The 21523-nt window shown below is 37.5% G+C and overlaps 1 protein-coding gene across 9 annotated transcripts in view; it reads right to left on the bottom strand.

Moving 5' to 3' along the window:
* The window catches only part of otofa (otoferlin a), a gene marked incomplete at its 5' end in the record, with an annotated part of 60187 nt that extends 38664 nt beyond the window's left edge, over positions 1-21523 (bottom strand). For all 9 annotated transcript variants that reach the window (XM_036147342.1, XM_036147341.1, XM_036147340.1 and 6 more), the window contains 4 exon segments: positions 5441-5495; positions 6115-6241; positions 6368-6441; positions 21333-21523. In XM_036147342.1, the coding sequence (XP_036003235.1) occupies positions 5441-5495; positions 6115-6241; positions 6368-6441; positions 21333-21523 (447 nt within the window).

Here is a 21523-nt window from a genome sequence, read left to right as displayed (position 1 = left end):
GGAAATGAATGGGGAAGGTTTCGGGTTAGTGTCGCTCTGAGGTGATTTGCGAAAAATCTATAAATCCCACACCAATGATGGTTACATTTTCCGAATCCAGACAAAAATTCCTACGTTTTGATGTATAATTTATGTGGATAGGTTGAAAATTGAGCGACTGAGAAGAAGTTGTTCGGAGAAGAAGAATTATTTGAATTTCTAGAGTGCGCACTCTAACAGAGGCTCCTTGACAACCATAGCAACGCATGTTATTTGCTGAATTTCTTGAAAAGCCAAAATTATTTTAAGGAGGTACTATATGAAAATGGTAAAAGATATGAAAAAGCTGAAACATACCATAATAGCCAAAAGATATCACTACGTTTTAAAAGTTGAATGGCGTTTCTAGCTGAAAGTAGGCTGAAGCAGTAAGATGACAAAAAGTTGAAATATTTGAAGAATTTGAAGGATTTTCCATTCATTTTCAATGAGAGCAAAAAACGCACAAAAAGTTAAATATTTTAAATATTATAAAAGTTATAATTACAAAAAGACATAGCAGTAATGTCGTGAACGAGCTGAACGTTTTGATACGAAAATTGTTTAAATCGGTTGAAGTATGCAGGAGTAGTTAGATGCCGAAAAACGTACGGAATAATAATCAAGACCTGAAGGAACTTAATAAGTGAGAATGCTGTATAGCATTCTCACTTGATAAAGAAAAACAGGAAAACAATAAGTGAGAATGCTGTATAGCATTCTCACTGATAAGTGAGAATGCTGTATAGCATTCTCACTGACTAGAAAAGGCTGTTCCTGCGAAACAGCAGTGAGAATGCTAATCTGCAGAATGATTGAGCAGAAGATGCAGAAAACATTGAAATCAGATTTGAAGAATTTGAAAAAGTTTGAAGAATTGAAAGAAATAGAAGAATTTGAAGGATTTTAAAGTTTGAAAAATTTGAAAAATTTGAAGAATTTGAAAAATTTGAAGAATTTGAAACATTTGAAGAAATTTGGAGAATTTGAAAAAGTTTGAAGGAATTTGAAAAATTTGAAGAATTTGACAAACTTGAAGAATTTAAAAAATTTAGAAGAAATTTAGAGAATTTGAACAAATTTGAAGGAATTTGAAAAATTTGAAAAATTAAAAAAAAATTGAAGAATTTGAAGATTAAGAACAACTAAAAAAATTCTGAAGAAATTTAGCAAGGCGCCTGCCTCGTGGTACCGTCAAAAATACTAACGGGGAGTAACACTGCGAATTTCAGCTTCCTACGGTCTTCACAGCACCCACAGTGCCCTTCGAAAGGTGCCATGTTAAGTCAATGGACCTCCTAGAAGCCTCTGGCTAAAAGGGTTGTCATGGAGACTCCCTCACAGCTGTAGCCCTCTATTTGTCTGTAAAGGCAGAACAACCCCGGCTAAGCAGAAGTTGGTAGGACCTTTCTAAAGCTACTTCTGGTTAGCAACATGCTAACCGTTAGCCGCTAGCATGGTTGTGTTCAGTATCACCGGGTGATTGTACTCTGTCAGTTTGGTCCAAATCCTGTACTGGGAAGTGCCTCAAAAAGGGGTGCCAATACTTAATGTCACCAAACGTGACCAAAGTTCATGGGTCAGATTGGCCTCCTTTAGCAACTCAGCCTCACCACATCTGGGCCAAGAACTCAACATTTGACCAAAATGGTCAGTAGCGCCATTTCCCACATGTGGGGGGTGCTGCATTGGCCAATTGGGTCGTGTCTGGGCATCATGCCAGGTCCTGTTGGAAGCAAAGGCCCAATAGGAAAGCATGTGACATCCAAAATGGGACAGAAAACTGACACATGGCTGAAAGTCACTTGAAAATTTTAAAATGTTAAGAGGAAGTGACTGTGCGAATTTCAGGCTCCTACATTAATCACAGCCACTGCAGTGGATGTTGAAAGTTGCTATTCTATCCGAATGGAGCGTGTCCCCCTGGCCCTCAGAGTTCCGTCGTCATGGAAACTCACTGACACAGCTGCAGCGGCCAGTCCCCCGAAGTGCAGAGACTTTGTCAGACTCTGCCTCATTGAAATAGAATGGAGAACTTTGCCTCAAACAACGCTCCATATCTCCTGTTCTGTAAATGGTAGAGACATAATTTTTTCAGCGTTTAGTTCGTAACGGATAGGAGAACAAGAAAAACTATCGGTTTTTGCTAGAAATATTTTAATTTAGGCGTAAAAAATTATGATATAAAGAGGATTTTTATGAAATTTGAGAAATCCTCTACAAACGGTCCCGAACAAATCGCTGTAGCTGAAAAAGTATAAGAGATATCAAAATAATTCTTTCACTCTGAGTATCAGCAGGCTTTTGAGGACTATGGAGTTCATTTTTAGGTTTGTACAAAAATCGGTGTAGGCACAGCGACGATGTAAAAAGTGGATGATGTGGAAGAATGAAGCTCCAAAGCGTTTTAAGGATTTTGCACATTCGCTACTCCCGAACAAATTGTTCCTGCGGAAAAACCGTAACAGTTATCCACAAAATTCCTTTTTTATGAGTGCCAGAAGGGTCGGGACATTCATGTGTGAAAGTCTCATGCCTGTACATAAAACGGTTTAGGAGTAGCGACGATGTAGAAAAGTGCCTCATTTGGGGAGATTGAAGTCTGATCCTGTTTTAGCATTTTCCCAAAACGCTACTCCCGAACAAATTGTTCCTGCGGCAAAACCGTAACATTTATCGACAAAATTTCTCTTTTGTGAGCGCCAGAAGGGTCTGGACATGAATGTGTGAAAGTCTCGTGCCTGTACATGAAACGGTTTAGGAGTAGTGACGATGTAAATACATGTGATGTTTTGGATTTCCAGGTGTCATTTTTGAAAACCGCTCCATAGGAAATGAATGGGGAAGGTTTCGGGTTAGTGTCGCTCTGAGGTGATTTGCGAAAAATCTATAAATCCCACACCAATGATGGTTACATTTTCCGAATCCAGACAAAAATTCCTACGTTTTGATGTATAATTTATGTGGATAGGTTGAAGATTGAGCGAGTGAGAAGAAGTTGTTCGGAGAAGAAGAATTTGTTGAATTTCTAGAGTGCGCACTCTAAACGAGGCTCCTTGACGACCATAGCAACGCATGTTATTTGCTGAATTTCTTGAAAAGCCAAAATTATTTTAAAGACGTACTATACGAAAATGGTGAAAGATATGAAAAAGCTGAAACATACCATAATAGCCAAAAGATATCACTACATTTTAAAAGTTGAATGACGTTTCTAGCTGAAAGTAGGCTGAAGCAGTAAGATGACAAAAAGCTGAAATATTTGAAGAATTTGAAGGATTTTCCATTCATTTTCAATGAGAGCAAAAAACGCACAAAAAGTTAAATATTTTAAATATTATAAAAGTTATAATTACAAAAAGACATAGCAGTAATGTCGTAAACGAGCTGAACGTTTTTATACAAAAATTGTTTAAATCGGTTGAAGTATGCAGGAGTAGTTAGATGCCGAAAAACGTACGGAATAATAATCAAGACCTGAAGGAACTTAATAAGTGAGAATGCTGTATAGCATTCTCACTTGATAATAAAGAAAAACAGGAAAACAATAAGTGAGAATGCTGTATAGCATTCTCACTGATTAAAACCTCAAAAAATGTAAGCCAAAGAGCACGTGTTCAGTACATTCTTCTGCTTTGTACTCATGACTCGATCAGGTAGGACATTAACACGGACAGAACACTGATGAACTTTTTTATCATGAATCTTTTTTATTGATGGGATATGTTGGACCGGAAATTAATAAAATTCCTTTGCCCATCAGGATTTGAGTTACTTTTACAAGAGATTTATGTATTGTAGGTCCAAAACTGCAGTCTTTATTGGGTGTTCCTGAACTCCAGTGGTTGTTATCTATCAAAAGTGGTCCAAGAAAACAACAGCGGTGGACTGGGTCATTGGTGGTCAAGACTTACTGTTGACCAGGGGGAGCAAAGACTGGCCCATATGATCTGATCCAACAGACTTTCAAGTACAAAAAATAGCAGTCTTTATGATACAATATTTTTTTTATAATATTGTGCAATAAATTTAGCTGCAGAATTGTGCAATTTGCATGGACATCTAAAAAGACAGTCCCTGAGAGATTTAGGTGTGTGTATACTTTGGCTAATGGGAGACAATATAAATGATTTTCATCAGATCACAAACCTGTGTAACCAGTAGTGTGTTTGTAACATGTAACAGATTATGAACTGGGCTGATGGTTAGTTGATTTTCAGCAGGGGGTGATGGCCCGCATAGCTTTGGGATAGAAGCTGTTTTTAATTCTGTTAGTTTTGGATTTAATGTTCCTGAATAACTTCCCTGATGGAAGTGGGACAGACTTTGCATCGCCCGGGGTGGGTGGGATCTGTTGCAATACGTTTCTTTCCTTTACCATTTTCTATCAATGGAAACTAAGCTATGGAGACCCTACCTCGAACTTTACAGCTTAAAAGATCTGCTGCTTAGATCTTGGTGCCAGATACCACAGCAAAGGGAGTTCATCCCTCAACCAGTTAGGGTAGCAGAAGAGAGGCTGTTCGGTAGGTGGTTATTCTGATGAGTGTATATTATAAATGCTATTATTACTAAGTGAGGAGCTCAGTCTGTTCATTTAGATTTGCTACAAGTAACCCTTTCCCTTAATAAGCCCATACTGCACACTGTTTGATGTACAAAGATGGTAAATGCTAAGCTGGTCATTTCCAGTCTATATTCTAGCTCCTGCATAAAAATACAAGCGTCCCATGAAGCCTTTTTTCTAAAAATGTCTAATGAGTCTGACATATACTTTTCCTCAGAATGTACCTGAAACCTAACCTGGTCAGCCAGGTTGATAATGTGGAGCACTCTACGTTCTGTGAATTATCGATCTGGGACTGCTCCCATTGAATCCGTTTTAGGGAAGGAGCAGAACTCTCCAAGCTGATTGGGTGAAGCGACACCTAGTGCCCGCCTACCAAAGGTTGATTTTAGTTCATCTCAGTGTCAAATTAAAACATAAGCAGAAGACGCCATAAGAAACCACAAGAAGGTAAGCTAGTCACTTATTGCTGTAATTGCTGTACTTTCGAAGAAGAAATTGTGGATTCTTAGAAAACAGATGTGACAGCAGCAGCTATGCATGCGTCCTCCTTCACTGCCATGTTTATTTTGGTCCGGCTGTAGACTCAGGCCTTAAACCACAATACTGCAACGTGATTGGCCTGAACTGTTTTCGGTTCGGTCACAAACGGTTGAGGCCAGAGGATTACACGATGGATTCTGATGTGTTTTTGCATGCGAAAATACCACAAGAATTCAGCTTGCAGGCAAGGTTACCTGAACCCATACTGCAACCTAAACACCCATTTAATATACATTCATTTGTGCGTAGAAAAGGACAGAAATCCAAATAGTATCAGAGAAGACAGGAAAACAAAATGGTGCATAAACACACCTGATAATCAACTGGCCTTCCAGAGCTTGGTTCCATCTTGATATCTGGCTTTGACCTGAAAAAAAAAAAAAAAAGTTGTAACATTTAAATTTCTAAGCTTTTCCTTTCTTCTCATTGGTGGATGTGTAATTTATAGCAAACAGATATGGGGTTTGGGAGACTGATGTAATACACAGTCATCATATTTTCACAAGGGAGAAATGAGCTGAAATGGAAAGAAATTAAAGGGTTTCTGGTTATCACAACACGGGAAGTGGATATATAACATATTTTGGCTCCCTCTGCTTTCTTTAGTAACATCTCCTTGTTTATTCACACACAATTCGACTTCATTTGAATAAATCTTGCTGAATACAGAGGGTTTTATCTCATAAAACAAAAAATGAACAGAAAAACAACTAACAATGTAACATAATTGCTTGCTTTTGACTGCTCTGTCTTCTGAGAAGCGTCTGTTGGAGCTATTCAAAAGAAGCAGGCTGCAAAAGCTAGCTTTGAAGTAACACATTAAAGGATTTCCCTTGGTTCAGGAATTTCCCTTTTTCAATGAAGCTACTTTCTTTTAAAACACTCAATCGCATACATAATTGCAATGACACACTACAAAAGAAGCCATGCTCAATGGCTTCTCTGCTGTGGCCTTATCTGAGCATATATGTGGTACTGTTTCCGACCTTTTATTGGAAACATTAGTTGTGACGGCAGTCACTGACGCCAAGGATATTGTGTCCGGCTCCAGCATTCCAGCGAGACGCATGGCCTTCTTATCCAGATCTTCCATTTCCAGGACTGCTGGTTCATCTGCTCACATCATGTGGTGCAATAATTAAATATTAAAACAGACTTATGTTTTAGAGAGATTTAAATGAAAATTGCAAGTAAATGTGAGTGTAATTTGGTTTTTGAATGTAACAGACAATGTTTTACCTCCCCTCTTATGGTCATCTTTTGAGGTTTTTGTCTTGCCAAGTTTCATCGCTGAGAAAACTCCTCTTCCTGCTCTGTTGAAACGAATCAAAGGAAAGTGCAGTCATGAAAAGGATCACTCACAGCTGATTCACCCTCCGATAAATCTATTTCATATCACATTCAATCAGTTGGAAAACAGTTTGTTTGAATGTTTACAACAAGTTCCAAGTTTCTTTTTCACGTCTTTGAAAGTTGGTTGGACATTACGGTCAGGTTGCAATAATTCAGCAGATCAAACAAATACGGCAAACCCTCAATCACAAAACAAGAGTATCCGGTGTCCTCACGTTGATATTAACTGGATCATATATCGCTACAGCAACAAAGAGCTTGTGATGTCATTGGGAGGGCGACAAATGAGGGGCTTTAATAATTAAAAATGTGGGTGACCATCCAGTTTGCTTCGGATATGGATACATGTTAGGAAATTAATGAACAGCTTTTCCATTTGTTTCCCTCGAGCCTTCCAAGTCAACTGTATCAGAGTTCAGCTTTGATACTTCAGACATTATTCTAAGGAAACTCTCAACTCATTACATTGTGTTTTATAGTATTTTACAATAAGCCTAAATTACAGTAATTCAATTGAGCAGCTTCAGAAAAAAGTGCTTACATATATTTTGCCTAATCCAGTCATTAATTAAAATATTCATAATATGTATATATGTACTCTATATTATTTTACAGAAAATCTCAACCTTTTACATTTACATTTCAATAGTGAATCTGGTCCAGTTTAGACAGATGGCTGCAAAGAAGACAATTGAATCAAAAATATACGTACATACAAAAGCTGCCAATTAATCAATTAAAAGGGAAAAAAAGTTTTAAAAAAAAATTGCTGGAGTTTATTAACAGAACAAAACTAGTTGAGCACCCTTAAATGTGTTTTATAAGTTTTTAACAAAGAATTTGTTACATAAAAGTGAAATAATATTTAGAATTTAAGTAATTAAACCCGTTTTATTCTCTCTGCCAACATAAACTACCAGTAGAAAGGAGACAAACATTGGTTTTCATACATACCACATCAAAGACAACACTGATCTCATTGAACTCCACAAAGAAGTCAGATCAAAATAAATCCACCCCAAGGTTCATTTTCAACCAGGTTTCTTTACAGGGAGTTGCAAAAATACATGTATTAAAAATAAATAAATAAATAAAAATGAAGACTAGTGAAGTATTTAGAGACAAGGCTGGCATATGCAGAAACAGTTGCAGATATCTGTGAATACTGCAGGACTGGGAGGAGGAGAAGGAGGGCAGAGAGAAAGAGGGGATGGTGGGAGGTGAAAGGAGGTAATGGGATCTTGTATTTACCTTTTAAATAAGGGCTTAGTTTAATCCGAACCAAACGAGCTTCAGAATTTATCACACGCTTACACACAGTCTACTTAATTCAGGACCTTTTCCACAACATACTCATAATTGTAGCTGTTTTCACCTATTGAAACCATTAAACGGTAAACTGTCCATCTTTATAGTCATATCTTAACTTTAGGTTCAACAAAGTGCTTTGCAAAACATTTAGAATTAACCTTTTCACGCATTTACCTGTACTATCCAAGCAATGCTTTTTTAAAAATTGTGATTTGACTCATGTTTCAACGAGCAGTTTGGAGATGTGGTTGGGCGTTTTAAGAATACGTTTAAAATATTGAGACGGTCAAATCTCCCACCTTCTAGTGAGTGGATTACTACTACTTCTTCTGGGAAATGCTTAAATACAAATCACTCTTATTTCAAGTACACATTTTCACAAAGCAGAAAAATAAATAAATGTCTTCTTAGCCTGACAAAGAAGAAATTCCACAGGAAGACCAAATTTATTTCAGAAGACTAAAAGATCCAGTTTTATTTATATTTTGCCTAAAAGAAACAGGATTATGAAGAGATTATTAGTCCATATGCAAAAAAAGGAAAAAGGTCTGAAGAGTGAAGACAGCACTACTCAATCCAATACTTCTGAGTTATTATTATTATTTTAGCTAAAACAAATATCCCATGTGCAGAAAGCTAACATGAGGCCAGCATCAAATAGTCAATGCTGACCTTTTCAGAGGAAGACTGTGCGCAGCGGAGCAAATAAAGACACCAGAAGTCTACAGCAGAGAAAAAAAGATTTTAAGTAAACAGAGAAAAACCAATACAGCTCATTTTTTTGTGTCCTGCAAAGCCAAGTAAGTGTAAACACAGGAAATGTCAGAGACAAAGATGTTCAGCAGGAGACAATGGGTGTGAAATGCAAAAGTAACCAGTCTTTAAAGTCGCTTTTTCCCTTTTATTGACAAAAATCATCTCTCTGCACTCAATAAATGTTGGTATAAGGACTACAAAGAATGAAATGGGGCTGCAAAGGTAATAAAAAAATCTGGTTTCATATGTCAAACATGTTTTGGTTTTACTTCCATTTTTGGGGCTCTCAGCCCTGCCACACGTGTCCTGTTCATGAACACAGCAGCTTCTGTTACTGTAGAAACCGGGCAACCTCCCTCCTTCCTCTGTCTATCTACGGTCTGTTTTGGAGTCAGACTGCCTGTTACCCGTGGCGTAAACACAATCAAACTTTCATATATTGCAGTTTCTTGTCCAGGCTAATTAAATACGATTTCCTCAACACCCCAAAATACATAAGACAACCACCAATCTCATTTTATTTCAAGTTGCTGAAGGTCCACCTTAACCTTAGACCAGTGGTGTCAAACTCATTTTGGTTGAGGGGCCGCATACAGCTTAATCTGATCTCAAGAGGGCCACACGTGTAAACTCATATCAAGATTAAATAGAACTAAGAAATGTGGACTTGTTGTTTATTTTTATATTAAATTAATTTTACTTTTACACAATATATCATGAATAACCTCAGCGTTTTTAAAAATAAGGATGTGCAATTTCAACTATACTTTTACTGAGTTAATCATTTACTTGTGCATTATGCATACAAACTGATCACAGTGATTATACAATGTTTAAAAACATTTATTCACATTTTTTGGAACTTAAAAACACTGTCCTACAAGACAAAATACATCAAACAGATAAAAATTAAGAAATTATTAAAATTTTTCCACACCTGAAGCTTAATCTGCTAATTAAAACACAGCGCCCCCTCGTGGACAATATAGGAACTGCATATTTTCAATTAAACAAAGTACATGTTTTTTTCCAATAATTGTTTTATCATTCTCTTCCTTTTATCTCCTCTTTCTTTCACCTTTTGGTTTTTTTTCTTCTTGTTCTTCCTTTTCCTACTTTCCCATTGTAGTGTCCATATCATTTGAGATATTCCCCGCATGAATCATAATAAAACTATTCACATTCATAAATCAAGCGGAGCACTATGGCAAAAGCAGTACTGCTCCACTTGTCAAAAGTCAAATCTGATGAGCTCTTTTTGGCATTAAGACAACAATTCTTATTGCCACATTGCCAGACAGGACACTGGGAAAAAAAAAAAAAAAAAAAAAAAAAAAAAAAAAAATATATATATATATATATATATATATATATATATATATATTTTTTTTTTAATAATGATAATGCATTTAGCCACAGGGCCGGACTAAATTGTTCGGCGGGCCAGATCCGGCCCGCGGGCCGTATGTTTGACACCCCTGCCTTAGACCCAACCAAAAGTACAACATTGGTAACATGCAGTATTTATGTATACGTGCATTTTTTTAAACAGTACACTCGTCACTTCACAGACACAATTGGATTTAGGGTTTCACAAAAAAGCACTTAATTTCTTCAAGTGTTAAAACCCTTTTTAAGGTATGCCAACATTCTTGGCAATATGAGAAACATTGGGACTGCAGCTCAAAGACAAAGCTACCCAGATTTAGAAAGAAAATGTTTTTCTATGGCCACAATATTGTTGAGATGTGTTTTATCCAGATAGACACATGTCCCTCTGGTGGCTGAGCAGACTGAAGAAGTCATAGAAACAGTTGGATGGATGGAAGTTGTGAGGTAAGTTCACACCAATCAAAAGCCAAACATAGTAATCTTGTAAATACATTGTTGTGTCCTTGAAAACCCAGACAGGCACAGAGAGAACCCAACCTGCAAGATTTCACCATTGCACAACTCCCCCATACCTCCGATTAGATGTAAATAAATGAAGAAAGCAGAGAAAAAAAATACCCAGCAGCGATTAAATATTAATTGGCATATACTATAGGTTCTGCTCCACGGGTCTAGCTGAATGGAGCTCAGTGAGATTCCCCTTCACAGCTGTTCTCTTTTTCTCACACATAGACTGAATATAGACAATCCAGTGCTTCCAAGCTCTCACTGAAACGAGCCAGAAAAAGATCAGTTCTACCTGATAACTTAGTTTTAGGTCGAAAACTCCCATTAATTCAGATCAATTCCTGCTGAATGCTCTGCTGGCTTCCCTTTTCATCCCAGTCTTAAGTCCTTCTCAACGTTTCTCTCTAATAGCAAGATCTCATCTCATAAAGATAAAAGAGACCAACATCGATATCATTTATCACCCATCTGATATTGACATTTTTTTTCTTAAGCACAGCAGTGTTGCACTTTCTTGAGAGTTGATTGATTCAGTAATTGATGCTCCTCTCCTGTGATCCAGCATGTTTTCACTTATAAATTTACCCCAATTAGTGGCGCACAGTTCAACCCTTCTGCAAGCTTAATGTCTTCACAAACAAAAGGTCCCCTGAGTCTTCCTGGCCTAGATACTGCAAACCGTTGCACGAACATCGCAACACACAAAAAAATACACAGGACCATATAGGAAGTTATTGGAGGGATTACTGTACTTTCCATAGAACAAGTACCAAGTAATATACACTTTATATGACAAAAGGCAATGGAGAAAAAGAAGAGATGTGGTGAGAGATAAGCCATGAGAATTTATATTATGCATCAAGAGTTTTCTATAAAAAGCAACACCTTTAAATCTTTCATTATGCACCGGTCTGATGTATTTTTTAAAGTTATTATTGCAACCACTGAACTGTAAAACAAAGCTTCCCCCATGACAATCAAGGGAATCCAACTTTCTTTACTGATGTTATCTTGTAACATTTTTAAATGTATGCAACATTTTATCAGTTTCAGATAGGGACTGTGTGGCTGGAGCCTCATCTGTTAGAAGAGCACACCAGCGATGTTCTGAATCACTGATCTGTAGATTTATGCTGACTATGGCTGGCTGTACATTTGAAACGTCACAATTTATAGGGTTCACTTATTAGAGCTATGTGTGCGTGGTTAGGTTTTTGCATGAGTGGCTCCGCTGGTGAGCGCCTCCTTCTGCCGCCACCCAATCAATTGAGATGCAGAAAATTATCAGAGAATCTGGAGTGGGATAAATGCAGTGCAGTCCCGCATAAAGAACATAACCTAGTGTCATGATTCTCAGCGGCAATAAATCATGTGAAAAGAACCTGTCTGAATACATGAGGTAGGCTGAATTTTTTATTTTTTTTAAAAAGCTACTCATCATGCCCCAATCTGAAGAAGCTCAAGAACAAATAAAGTAATTAACATCTATCACTTTAGAAAGGATTACAAACACATTTCTGTGGTTCTAGTGTAAAACTAACAGAGCCTTTCAGAATAAGAACGTCAGACCAAGATTAAAAAATGGTGGAGTGTGACGGTCTGGAGCTGTGATGGCGCTCCGGCAGAACCTGGATGACTTCCTGACTTATGAAACCATCAATTCTACTTTCTAAAGGAAATCCCCCTTTGCTAAAAAGAACATATATAAAAATAACAATTAAAGACTATGAAAGTAGGTACACTAATAAAGGTTGGCTAAAGCAGCTGTGAAGCGATGCTGGAAGTAAATCCAGCTGTTTAGAGGTGAATCTCGCTGTAAGTCTGACCGTACAGCTCCCTTCCAGACTGAGAGGGTCAGCGAGGAGTTGACAGATTTAATTCCAGCATCACTTCACTGCTGCTTTAGACACCCTTCATTAGTGTACACACAGATAAGAGAACAGTTCAAGACAGTCATAGTAAACATAATTATTGTTGTAAAACAACCACATTGCATGGATTTAAAGCTGATTTGAATCTGTACAAACACAAGATGATTATTTATGCATTAAGTCTTTTTTAAGCATCCTGTTTAACTGTTTTCACCAGTTACTCCATCGAGATTAAAGTCGTAGCATTCCCAGAATTTCATGCCTGGAGGTCAAATGTTAGCTTAACCTTAAAATGCATTCGCTTTATGTCTGACACATGTGCATCAGTGCAAGCACCATTTACCACTCCTGCTTCCCCAGCAGTGACATCACGTCTGTGGATTTATTAGCTAATAATACCCAAACTCCTGATAAGCTAGCTTATTGTGGTGTTGCCCATAGCACAAGATGCTTTATGGGTGCTATCATAAATCATCCTGCAGGGACAGACACAATGTTGGAGGCGGAGATGGAAAAGGGTCGGTGGAAGGAGTGGAATGGTCAGCTTTATGTTAATAGGAATGAAGAGAATTAATTTCTACTTATAAAGCTATTTTTCTCCAATGCAACATCACAGTGTGAATCAGATTTGATGGCTGAAATAAGAAAAATAATGAGCAAACACTTCTCTGAGAAATGAAGATGACCTTTGGGCTGCAGCTGATAGAACAGAAATAGCTAGCCGTGGGTGAAGTTGTATTTTTGTTCTTACATTAATTAGTAATTAAACTAACTTCCAGGGCTACCTCTAATATGCTCTGAAATTAAACATGTAAAATGTGACTCTTACACTTAAAACCTAATTTCCTTTTTTTTAAAAAGGTAAATGGTAGAAAGCATTCATATCATTTCCCTTTTAATGCTTCTTTGCAGCTTCAAATTTAATCTTTGAAGATTAAATAAGACACTTGACACGTGGACTTTTGGAGTTTGTAGATATTTAAAGTTGTTCTGTCCAACCGCTTGAAGAGAGGATCCAATAATGAATACGACATTTTACAATTCTCAAGTCAGCACAAAGTGACCTCAGACCAGCCATCGGCAAACTGTTAGAAACACATTTTCTTTTGCTGTCTAGGATAATGCATAATAATCCATCTCGAATGATGTATGTGTTCAACTTACCCGATGTATCAAAACATCAAACCAGGGAATAGGACACACTAGATGGTTAGGTCTCCAGTTATTCTCTTTTTTAAAGTCAGGTACAAACCTGCAAGCATAAAATGCATATGGTGCTTGTGGCCAGAAAGGAGGTACGGGTTTCTTTTTGGCTTCCAGAGCCGATAAGACTAATCCGAGTAATAGTTTCTTGCAGGAGGTATTTTATTTAAGAAAGAGCTTTTGTTTATAATGATGTTCAACACCATTGGAAGCCATTTATTGGCCTTTGCATTTGAAAAGTGCTTATTGCAAATGATAATACATCAAGGAATTTTGATCAACACAAACCTTGTGTACCGGTTTGAAATTTTGTAGATGTCCTATAACTCAAACATGGTTATAATAAAAACAATTTGATTCTATGTTCCTTATCAAACTACACCTGAATTGAAGGCTGTCTGTAGCCACTAAAAATCTTCTGGCATAATTCTGACTGGACATTTGACCACTCTACAAGGCATAATTTACTGTAGTTCATTTACATGAGTTGATGCAGGCACAGACATGGTATTTAAACAGAGTCCACACATTTCTTTTTGGATATGGGGTCTGTGCTTTGGAAATGCCATTTCTGAAGCACAATATTTCCCTACTTCATACATCCCTTTACCAGTGCATGAAGTGTGATTTATTGTGACCAATTTCATTTCAACCCGAATGGGAACATTTTTGTTAGATGAGCGAAACTTGAACAAAGTTAGCTGTTACAACAGCACAATGATTCCAAACACATATACATATTATACAGTCCTGCTTCTGTAATTTTAAATCTGTGTGGATGAGATAAAACCTATAATATATTTAAACTTTCTTCTTGTTTTTCTCTTTTTACCTAGGAAATTTTTTTTTGGAATGCAGTTTTAGATGACCAAACTGAACATAGGATCCTTGCCCATGGGGGGAGTGCATGCATCCTGTTCAATAAAACTGTGTATTTAAAATATTTTACACTTAATGAACACACCAAAACACAACTTAGGGCCTGATCGTCAAAGATTCCAAAAAAGGACTGCTAGGTTGTGTCGACAGAAAACTGTGAGAGCAAAATGTGGGTATGTTGCACCTGATCTTTAAAGATTGCGTCCACAGTGGCACAAAACAGATTTGGTCTGTCCCATTTAAATGAGTAATCTGCATCTACTGCTGCCAGTTTTGGGAGCTGCTGTCAAATAAAGAGTAAGATCAAGTCCTTCACATAATCACTCTAGACATCCAGGACACACAAAACCGTTTTGGAACTTCTACTATTTAACTTTTTCTTAGACAGTATTAATGAGGCTATTATAAAAAAGTAAAGAAAGAAGGTTGTTTTGCCAGCAGAAGTTCTGCAAAATGTATGTCTGTGTTTAAGAAGAAAACATTGCAGCTGAAAAATCAGATGTATCCCTGTTTACCATTATTCTACCGGTCCGTGTATCAGTGATGGTGGTCATGTCAAATGTGACAGCTAAGCAGATCTTCTCCAGTTCTTGTTGACTGAAACCTCCCTCTAGTCGTTGGAGGTAGGATAATGATAAGAACTGTTTCTTTAAAATATTAACATAAATAAATCTGTCCAGGATTTACCTCGCCTCTCCGCCATTAACTGTTGGAGAGAGGCATGACCCCTCCCCCCCAAAAAAGAAAGTAAAACAATTAAAGACCTATAAAAACTAAAGGTAAGTGTAAAAGGTTACATATCAATCATAAAATATGAAAAATGCTGACTCTGTCAGCTGTCAACTCCTCCCTGACCCTCTCAGTCTGGGAGGGAGCCATACTGTTAGACTTACAGTGAGATTCACCTCTAAACAGCTGGATTTACTTACAGCATCACTTCACAGCTGCTTTAGCCAAAATATTACAAATCAAGCAAGCCCCAAAAATAGTTTAATACAAAATAAATGTGCTTCGATTGCTGGAGATCCCTGCAAACCTGCACGGATAAGCCGGTATAGATGATGGATGGATGGAAGTTACAGAGCCAGTAAGTAAGGCTTACTGGCTCTGTAACTTCCATCTAATCTTGTAAAAGTAAGATTTGTTGTGCTCTTTTTGGCATCAAGACAACAATTCTTATTGCCACATTGCCAGGCAGGACACAACAAAAAGTTACAGAGCCTGTATTGGAACAACGAGGGAGGGAGTTATGGATAACTTTTGGACCCACATTTCTAGAATCTAGAATGCCTGAAGGCTGTTCTTAGGAGGTGGTTAATATTCAGCTTTGTTTATTTACAAGCATGCCACAATGTTTAGGATGAGGTTTGGTGATTTTCTCCTTCGTTTAATCTAAAATAGGAAGAATCTTCTATATGTCACCATGTTTTACCATGGTAAACCATGTTTTACCATGGTGACATTACCTTTGAGGCACACACTGGCTCAGGATGCACACAAATAACATTATACACAACAGACTTGGTATGTACAGTTCCCTCCCACCTACCCCACCCCCCCACCCCCCCCATACACACACACACACACACAGCATGTAAGTACGTATGAGTGTCCAAGAGCTCTGATACCTGTCCCTTTGCGAGTGATATGAGCCATGTTAAATGGATTAGTCCCTCCTTCATGAATCTCAAGTAATGAGGTAATTTTTGTGCAGTGATCACAGAAATGTGTAATTTGATATTGGTGAGAATGAGAATGTGCAAATAGGCAATAACAGTAGTGTGATTGTAACATGATGGACCACATACATCTCAGCAGGGGGCGATAGCTCTCATAGCTCTTGGAAAGAAGCGGTTTCTGTATTTATTAGTTCTTGATCTGATGCTACTAAAGCATATACCTTATGGGAGAGGGACAAACATTGCCCGATGGGTGGGATCAGTGGAGATGCGTCTGGCCTTTCTCTGGAATCGTGCTGCATAAACTGAGTCCAGATCCTGTAGGCGGCATCCCACAATTTCCCGCGCTGTCCTCACCAGCCGTCCTAAGCCTTTCCTCTCCTTCACTGTGCAACTTCCATACCACACAGTTATGCTGACGCATGGAATACCTTCTATTGTAGCAGTGTAACAGTTTTTTTTAGCAGCATAGTGGAAAGTCCAGTCCATTTAAATTTTTCTGAGGAAGAAGAGCCGTTGTTGGGCCTTCTTCACCAGGTGGGAGGTGTTTACGGAACAACAGAGGTCAGAGGAGATGTGAATTTCCAGGAATCTAATGCTGTCCACGCACTCCACCACCTCCCCCTGGATGTAGAGAGGAACGTGTTCAGTCCTCCTGGACCTCGTGTAGTCTATTATAACCTCCTTGATTTGCTGGTGTTTCGGATCAGGTTGTTCCTGGAGCACCACTTTGTGGTGTAGTGCAAGAAGATTAGTACTGTGTTTCTCCGCCGCCTTCATCCGGTCCTGTGGACGCTGCATCTTTCTGAGGCAGCCTCCTTTTCCCCACTACTATTATTCTACTGTGGTTATTCTGACAGCCCAAATATGTTCATATGCAGACAGACTCTCTGTCTTTCTTCTGTCATTATACCCGTACCTCCTTTCTGGCCACAAGCAACATTTGCATTTTATGCTTGCAAGTTTGCACCTGACTTTAAAAGGTACTAAATTTAGATCCAAAACTGCATCCACTATCAGTTTCAGGTTTGGAAAATTGCTTTGCAGGTTTACGTTTGCATCTCCCCCTCCCTTACATTTATGCGGTTCGGTCATTAGCATGTGATTTGCATTCTGAAAAAGGTACACATACAAAATGTTTGTACTTACCGTTATGCTGATTTTATACGCGCACAGTACTTTGCTCCTGATCAGTTTTGTGCTCACTAATTAGTTTGAACCTGTTTTAATACGTACAAATCCATTGAAGATCAGGCCCTTAGACTTTGATTTATAATCAGTGCAGCATGACTTGAGGTTAAAGTTGTGGGGAAATAAAGATCAGCTGGTAGCATTTCCTCTACTCTGAACTGGATATTGGTAGCACTTTACCTCTTTAATTTTGAACTACATGCAAAAAATAATAATATTTTTTAAACCTCAAGTAGAATGCAAGATGTGAAGGTTGTGTTTTTTCGGGGTTTCTGAAATGAGTGTAACTTCAGGCTTCCATAATATATGCCAAAAATCACAGAAGTAAAACAACAAAAAATGTATTTTTCATAACATGTCCCCTGAGGTGGAACTGCTATGAAATATTTCCAGGAAATGAAACAAACACAACCAAACACTTAATGTTCTGAGAAAAAAAAAAAAAAAAAAAAAAACAGTAGCTGAATAAGTAAGGATATAACTTAAGGCTACCCCCACCCCACCCCCACCATGTTCTCTTATTTTCCTACCATTTCCCCTTCCCCCTAGAGGACTAGGAAAATATTTCCAGGTTATCATCTCCTCCACATTCACACCTCATTACCAGAATAGGGACAATAAGAATTGCAGTCAGAATCGAAGACACAGTGAAATAGTTTCAGAAAGTTTAACTCTGCAAATGCCTCAACCGGAAAAAGAAGAAACTGTACAGCCGATAATTAGGGGTGGGAAAGGTGTGAAAGAAAAGTGTTAAGGCAATTAAAATAACAGATTAGTGCTGGATTTGTTGACTGAATGCTTCTCTTTTTTTCTTACTGTTTTACTATAATAATTCAACATTCAGTTATGTTTCTCAAGACAAAAAGGCTACAACGCTACCCAAACTGACTGACACCTCTTTGCAACAAGCAACAAAGGAACAGAGCTTGTTCTTGATGCATCATTAATGAGATCACATATGCTGAATATAAATTCAAACTTCATCCAGCAGCTGTCTTCTTGCTGTCCTTGAACCATATTTAAATAACCATATAAAGTCTTACTTTCTAGTTTCTGTTTGCTATTTAGAAGCCTTGGGATGGTCTTTACATTCAGTTGTATTTTTCTAAAAGTTTATGCTGTAAGACGATGCACATCAGATATGTCGTGTTCGTGAACAAGAAGAAATACATGTGTGTGATGGCATTTGGACACGAATCAAATACATTTTTCCAGACGCCCATTCAATCTGTAGCATAATGATGTGTTTATGGGCCTGGCTGAGCGGATAGTCTCAGTGAAAATCAATACCGCCTACAGACGGTTTCATGTACTATTCAGCAAAAGCTCCAGAATTAACTGTCCATGCATAAACTGACTGTGGGCAAAATCAAAAGAGAGACATGGAGAGAAAAAAGGAAAAGAAAGCAAAAGAAAAGCAGAAAGTGAATAGATTTATGGAATTTTTTCAAAATAAAAGTTTTACCGCCTTGCACACACTTATATGACTTGTCTGTTGTTCGAAAATGTAGAACTAAAAACATTCTGACTCCCACAAAAAATTGTGCTACAATAAACTATTAATGATTCAGTGAGTGAATCAGTGTTTTTTTTCCCATTATTCAGAGATTTCCACAGAAAACATGAATATATAGACAACCTCATCATATGCATTCCACTGATTCATACTATTGCACCATGACCCCTTTGATGATGTGCTAATGTGGCAACAGATTCACAGTCATTATTAATACTCAGACAGAAATAAAATGAAAGTATTATCACCAATTTTCTTGATCCAATTCTGAGGTCCTTCTGACACCTTTTGATTTCTATATCGACAGATGAAATGAAATATTTACATATGCTGTATGAACATAAATATCTTTTTTCCCCCCTCATTAACATCAAATCAAACAAAAAACTTTTCTTGTTTTAGGTTAGTTAAGACTACCAATGTATTTTCTATCTGCAGTATCCTAGAATAAAGGCAAACCATTGTATTACTTTCACATTTGTTGAATATAAAGTTTAAATTTTGTTCCTTAGTATTTGGTCGTATTACATTTTTAACTGTATGACTTAGGTCAGACATTTTGTGTATCCCTTCATCATCTTACAAGAATTTGGGCCAAATCCTCCTGACAGAAGAGGTGTTTAATAAGTTAGGTTTGTAGCTTGCTTGCCCATACATTTTCACCCACACCTGTTTAGTGTTGAACACAAATTTCCATTGGGGCAAAGAAGGCTTTGTGATGACCTCTCCAAAACATTTGCTTTTTTTTTGCCTGTAAGCCACTTTGTAACCACTTTGACAGTATCCTTACAGTTATCCTCAATTTAGAAAACACTTTTGGAAATATTTCAACATAATATTTTACAACCTGAAAGTAACTATGGTCCTTGTGGTAATGCACTAACATCTTAGCTGCATCAAACCACAGGGAACGTCTCCAAAAATTAGGGTCTTTGTCCCTGGGTGTATTGGCAAACTGTAACTGCCTGCTTTTATGTTGCGTTAGTAACAGCTTCTTCTTTATAGGCCAGCCTTGCACCCTGTCATAGTACATCACATTTCACAGTAAATAACGACACTTTTACCAGCTTCAGCAGCATCACAAGATTTTTGCTTTTGTTGACTTGCACACTTCTAAATAAAACATGTTCATGTCTGGCACACAAAGGCCATCTCCTTCCTGAATAGTTTGATGGCTGGTCGTTCCATTTTGTTTATACTTGCATATAATTGTTTGAAAAGAGAAAGGTGGCACCTTCAGGCATCTAGAAAGTGTCCCAAAGTATGAATCAGGAGTGTGGAGGTTCTTTTCTTGGTATCTTGGCGGATTTCTTTTGACTTTTTGAAAGTAATAAGGCGTGCCTGAAAGTACCTCTTCAGCTATGCCTCAAATTAACTAAAATCTTCTGAATATGGTTCTTAAAAAGCCCCAAGATCATTATCTGTGCTTTCCAAAAATTGTTGAACGGTATAATACTCTTTTGACTTTAAAGAAAGTTCTAAAACAATTATCGGTACCACTTTACAATATAGCTCCTTTTCCAGAAGTTTACAAATGATTTATAGCCATATTATAATTTAATCTGTAAATACTTTATAGCTCATTAATAGCTGTTTATTATACAGTATTAAAGTGTGATAAAGAAACAAAACTGCAAATAGTGAGTCAAATCTATATTTGGCTAAAATGTTTCAAATTCTATATATTTCCTCCAGAGCTGCTGTACTAAATATTAAAGTGTGATAAAGAAACAAAACTGCAAATAGTGAGTCAAATCTATATTTGGCTAAAATGTTTCAAATTCTATATATTTCCTCCAGAGCTGCTGTACTAAATATTTCAGTTTAACGTACAATCCAAAACTATCAAAGGGAGCCTTATTGTAAAGTGTACACCACAACATATTACTGCCTTTTATTAATGCATAACAAACAGTTCTTAATGATTTATAACATGTTTACAGATTATTAACATATCTACATACTTTTTGTAAGCATCTGTAAAAGAAGCCTTATTGTAAAGTGGTACCCGAATATCTTTTTGTTTTGACCTTACAATGCATATAAAAAATAAACTTCAGTTTGACCTGATGCAAACAAGAGTTCATACAACTGTATATGTTCATTCAAACCATTCAGCCAAAAAATTGCACCACAGCATTGGCTCTAACTTGTCTGTTGCTCAGTTGGTTGCAAATGCAGACCAGACTACTGTTTGCCTTCGTTTGGGCTGCCTATGCTTTATGCCTAAAGTTACTGTGGGATGTCAGATTTATCCAACTCCATCTGTATCTTTAGAATTAAATACTTAAAGCCATTCTGTGACATACCGAAACTTTGCCCAAAGATTAATCCTCCACCATTAAAGCTATATGACACCATGATCTTCATTTTATGCCTCTGTAGTACTGCGGAAGCAAACATTTCCTAAAAGTTTAAGTGGATGATTAAAGCAATTCATCTTGTTGTGTGGCCAGAAAATTAATGATCAACTTTAAACCCACATTTCATTTTTTTCCTGTTCAATAAAGTAATTCAGTTGTGATTTAGGGAAATGTTGAACTCACTTCCTGAAGGTTGGTATGGACCCCTGTAACGACCGTCCAGGGGACGTTCCCGACCCGTGGCTCTGTCCCGAAAGCAAGCTGTCTGTTTCGAAGGCAAACATCCCGTCGCGGTCATCAGGAACATCCAGGAACTCTCCATCGCCCCACATTCCTGTGCCATTCATTGGCTGGTATCTGATCTCTATGGTGAC

The sequence above is a fragment of the Fundulus heteroclitus genome, chromosome 15 (assembly GCF_011125445.2).
Source record: "Fundulus heteroclitus isolate FHET01 chromosome 15, MU-UCD_Fhet_4.1, whole genome shotgun sequence".
In the NCBI taxonomy this organism is placed as follows: Eukaryota; Metazoa; Chordata; class Actinopteri; order Cyprinodontiformes; family Fundulidae; genus Fundulus; species Fundulus heteroclitus.
This window is presented reverse-complemented; position numbering and strand designations above follow the sequence as displayed.